We start from the raw sequence: 4885 nt of genomic DNA on the forward strand, positions 1-4885 counted from the left end.
ATTTTATTTTATTTTATTTTATTTTATGTTAAGCTCAGAATCTATAAGCTCAGATAGGGCCCTAGAGCTGCTACTTTTAAGTTGTTTTGCTGTTGGAGGTAAAGCTTATAGGTAAGTTAAAAAAAAAAAAAAATTAAGACTTTAAAAAATACCAAAATGCTAGTGGGAAAAAAAAAATCAAGCACATTTATCTGGTTTTTGATAGGACACTTCTTTCATCTTCAAAGTATATTTTAGTAAATCAGTGCTGCTGCTTTCTGAGGTTTACTGCTGGAAGTTATGAATCTATTTCTGAAAGCTCCATGTACTTAAAAGTATAAATAATTTCTTTATATTGAAGTTCTTGCTACAGAATTCAAGGATACCATTGATGAGTAGACAAATACTATTATCTTGTAATTATAAATACTATTATCAGGCTATTGGTATAAATTATATTGGTAGATAAATGTGCTCTTTTTGACCTCATTGTTTCCAGATACACATTTAAATTTAGTTTTTTACTTTCTGGTCTTAGAATCAAGGTGTATGTGATCCTGATTTTTCTTGGCAGGAAGTGGAAATGTTAAGCAACTCTAAAGCTATGAAGGAATTAACTGAAGAGCAGCAGAATTTACAAAAAGAACTTGAATGTTTGCAAACAGAGCATGCTCAAAGAATGGAAGAATTTTATTTTGAGCAGAGAGACTTGGAGAAGAAACTGGACCAAGTGATGAAGCAAAAGTGCAGCTGTGACTCCAATTTAGAAAAAGACAAAGAAGCTGAATATGCAGCACAGGTGAGAAGGGAAAGTTTGTTTCAAACCAAACCATATTTAGTGTATCAGGAAATTGTAATTTTCTCTGCCACCTCCAAGTTTCATCTTTTCCGTGTGTTCTAATACCGAAATAGGTCACAGTGACAGCAATGCTTATTTCCCTGTTCCTTGGTTGAAACTGAGGTAGAATGCAACTTACAGAAACACTTCACTGGGGAGATCTTATAGCGGCCTCCCAGTACCTGAAGGGGCTACAAGAAAGCTGGGGAAGGACTTTTCATAAGGGCAGTTAATGACAAAACAAGGGGAAATGGGTTTAAGCTGAAAGAGGGGAGGTTTAGATGAGATATTAGGAAGAAGTTCTTCCCTGTGAGGGTGGTGAGACACTGGAACAGGTTGCCCAGAGAAGCTGTGGCTGCTCCTCCCTGGAAGTATTCAAGGCCAGGTTGGATGAGGCTTTGAGCAACCTGGTCTAGTGGAAGGTGTCCCTGCTGCTGGCAGGGGGGTTGGAACTGGATGATCTTTAAGGTCCCTTCCAACCCAAACCATTCTATGATTCTATGATTCACCTGTCAAATGTTAGTTACAGAAATAAGCTATTAATCCTTTTCTTCCTTTTATGGTTAAAAAAAAAATAATCCAAAAGTTCAACCACCTTTCTGTCAGGTTAGTAGCATTCCTTGCTGCTTCTTCTGTTCACTGGTGGTAGAATCTTCTGCACTGTCTGCTGAGCCCCCTTCTATGCTCAATCAAAGCATTTGGTCAAGAGTTCCCCTGAAATGAAAATCATATTTTTGTCTTCCATTCCTGCCTCTTGAGTTCATATGTCAAAACCTATGGAGATATTTTTTCCTTTCTTTTTAACTTTTACTATTGCTTTCTTCATTTTGGAAGTTATTCATGTCATTCCAATGGGGAAAAAATCCAGTTAATGCCAAAGGGAGCTTTGGAATGCCCCCTTTGAAAATTGGTTGCAGTTACAATTAACTTTATATTGATGTGTTTGGTACTGTGTCACAGAAAACTAGTCTTCACAGGTTTTTTTAAAGTAAACAAAATCTGAAACTTAAGCTCAGTAAAGCTTTGCAGTCATTTGATCATAGCTGTGTGTATTTCCTGTTCTTAGTGTCTCAAACTGAGAAACAGGCAGTACTTGAGAGACAGGTTTGGGTATTTTCGGGGAGTAGGGCAGTGACTAGCATCATAAATCCTTGTCATGGATTTAATTTCATGACATCCCTCTCCACAGATTCTTAGCCTTTGCTGCCAGAAATAATCCTCTCTGACTAAGGCCTGATTTACTAAACATCTGGTACAAGCCCTATTACTGCAAGTAACAACATGTTGTAATTTATGAAGATAATAATGTATAACATGTTTTATAAGGCTGGTGTAGCTTACTTTCTTTAGAGGGTAAAAACCGTAGATTGTTCCCCAAGGAGATTGGCTGACTGTTTCTTTTGAAGTCAGACTTTGAAAACTTTTAATAAGTTCCTTGCATTAAAGTTTACTCTGTTACTGCCTCTGTGGTAGAGCTATTCACAATATATCATAGAATCATGGAATGGTTTGGATTGGAAGGGACCTTAAAGCTCATCCAGTTCCAACCCCCCTGCCATCAGCAGGGACACCTTCCACTAGACCAGGTTGCTCAAAACCTCATCCAACCTGGCCCTGAACACTTCCAGGGAGGAGCAGCCTGGGCAACCTGTTCCAGTGTCTGACCACCCTCACAGTGAAGAACTTCTTCCTAATATCTCATCTAAACCTCCCCTCTTTCAGCTTAAACCCATTTGCCCTTATTTTGTCATTAACTGCCCTTATGAAAAGTCTTTCCCCAGCTTTCTTGTAGCCCCTTCAGGTACTGGGAGGCCACTATAAGATCTCCCTGGAGCCTTCTCTTCTCCAGGCTGAACAGCCCCAACTCTCTCAGCCTGTCCTCACAGCAGAGCTGCTCCAGCCCTCACATTATCATGGTGGCCTCCTCTGGACTCGTTCCAGCTGCTCCAGGTCTCTCTTGTGTTGGGGGCTCCAGAACTGGACGCAGCACTGCAGGTGGGGCCTTACAAGAGCGGAGTAGAGGGGGAGAATCACCTCCCTCGACCTGCTGCCCACGCTGCTCTGGGTGCAGCCCAGGATACGGTTATTGGCCTCTGGGCTGCAAGCGCACATTGTCTGCTCATGTTCAGCTTCTCATCCACCACCAATATATAATTTAAACCTTTTTCTCCATATATCACATCTTACAATGGATTTTGGTCCCTGGGTTCCAAGCAGTTGTAAGAAGCACCCAAGTTAAGCAGGTAACTTCCCCAAGCTGTGTATCCAGCATTTAAAAAAAGCTTTAATACAGTGAAGCAGTTGCCCAGGCTGTTCTTTCTCTTATCACCTTATCTGCTAGAATTATCAAATACTGGTGAATAGAGAATTTTTAATTGATGCATACATAGTGTGTTCATCAGCGGTGTCTTGAAATGAAACATGTACAAACAAGTTTGCTAAAATTTGCTCTACCTCTCTGTCTCTCCTCTCTCTATTTTACAGCTAGCGGAATTGAGACAGAGGTTGGATCATGCAGAGGCAGATAGACAGGAGCTTCAAGATGAACTGAGACAAGAACGAGAGGCAAGGGAAAAGTTAGAGATGATGATAAAGGAATTGAAGCTACAGATCTTGAAATCGTCAAAAAATGGAAAAGGAAAATAGAAATTGGAAGAGGAAGCGTGACTGCGTCCTTCAAACAGGGTGTTTTGGTTTTTAATGGATTGTGTGCAGTTTCTGTGTGATAAGAAAAAGTATTCTCTACAGATTTCTATTTCCCAGACAAGGCCAGATGAAGATATACATATATATAAATAGAGAGAGATAGATAGGTATACATTTTTAGATTTTCCTAACCAATGAAAATCTGCATTTCTTTGTACTGGTGTTTTTCTCAAACAATGAAAAATATGAAACTCTTCATTTAGAGTGACCAGTTTCTGTCTATTTCTAATGCAGTCTTGAGGACTCTCTACCTTTTAACATTGTCTGTTAAAATGTATGTGGTGAACTTTATTTTGCTATCAATTGCACATCCATTTATAAAAGTACATTAAAAAAAATTTCTGAATTCTTCAAGGTCAAAAATAGTTTGGGTTTCAGTGAGAATTACGTGTTCTCAAACTGGAGAAAGTAAAAGCAGCTTTTTGTCTGTAAAGTAATACTCAAAATTGCCACGATGATAGATGATTGATCATCAGAAATTATTTAGCAGCGTGAATTTTCCCCGTAATTTCATGATGTGAAGTCACGCTGATCTCTTCAGTATTTCTATTTAACAGCTTGTTATCAATATCTAGAGAGTTTTAGAGCCAGCATTTGCTTGCTATGCTGGAAGAGGAAAACTTTAGGGGTTTTTTTGTAAATTAAAAAAAAAATTATGATTACAGTGAAATCTTTGGAAATGAAAAATTTGCATATTTTCTTTTGTTCTCTTCTATATAGTAAGTGTGAAAGAAACGTTAGTAAAAGGCTTAAAGGTGGGGCTTTTCCTCCTAGAAACTGTGAAAGCTTGGCTTAACTGATTTTCAGATATGAATGCTTTCAAGAAAAATAATATTTATTAAAAAAAAAAGTGTTAGTTTCTTTAGTGCCCTAAGCCTCCACACTTTGAGCTTCTTGCCAACTTGTGGATTTTTCTTTCGTTACATAGGACAGGCCTTAACTGACATTGTGAGAATAGCTTAAAAGATAAAATTCTGAGATAATGGCACTTTGAAAATCATTTTGATAGTCTCTGTATTTGAATGGCATGGTAACGTTACCATGAATTAAGAAATACAGCATGTTTGTTAAGCTATAACATTTGAAAATGTGTAATTGTACAGAATTACTGTTTGTTACGTGTATATATAATGTTTGAGTACTTCAGAAGTCTGGTTCCTAGTGGATGAAACGCATGACTACAAGTTGGATGAAGAAATACTTTTTTTGCACTTCTCTCCAAAAAAGTTCGATACAGCTGACAGGTGTTAGCTGATTATGTCAGTGACTGGGAATATTTTAGTAGTTCTAGTATTTCACTACATAATTTTAACCTGGGCTTTAGCTTCTGTTTTTGAGATGCTTGGGTTTATTATTCTCTTA

The 4885-nt window shown here is 38.0% G+C and overlaps 1 protein-coding gene across 1 annotated transcript; it reads left to right on the forward strand.

Moving 5' to 3' along the window:
* Positions 1-553: 553 nt before the first annotated feature.
* LOC104526039 (ski-like protein) lies at positions 554-3731 on the forward strand (the record flags this gene model as incomplete). Its single annotated transcript, XM_010169378.1, has 2 exons — positions 554-778; positions 3302-3731. Coding segments are annotated over 2 exons (387 nt in total), but the record flags the coding sequence as incomplete, so codon positions are not given.
* Between the last annotated feature and the right edge of the window lie 1154 nt (positions 3732-4885).

The sequence above is a fragment of the Antrostomus carolinensis genome, unplaced genomic scaffold, assembly GCF_000700745.2.
Source record: "Antrostomus carolinensis isolate BGI_N321 unplaced genomic scaffold, ASM70074v2 scaffold9096, whole genome shotgun sequence".
Taxonomy (NCBI): Eukaryota; Metazoa; Chordata; class Aves; order Caprimulgiformes; family Caprimulgidae; genus Antrostomus; species Antrostomus carolinensis.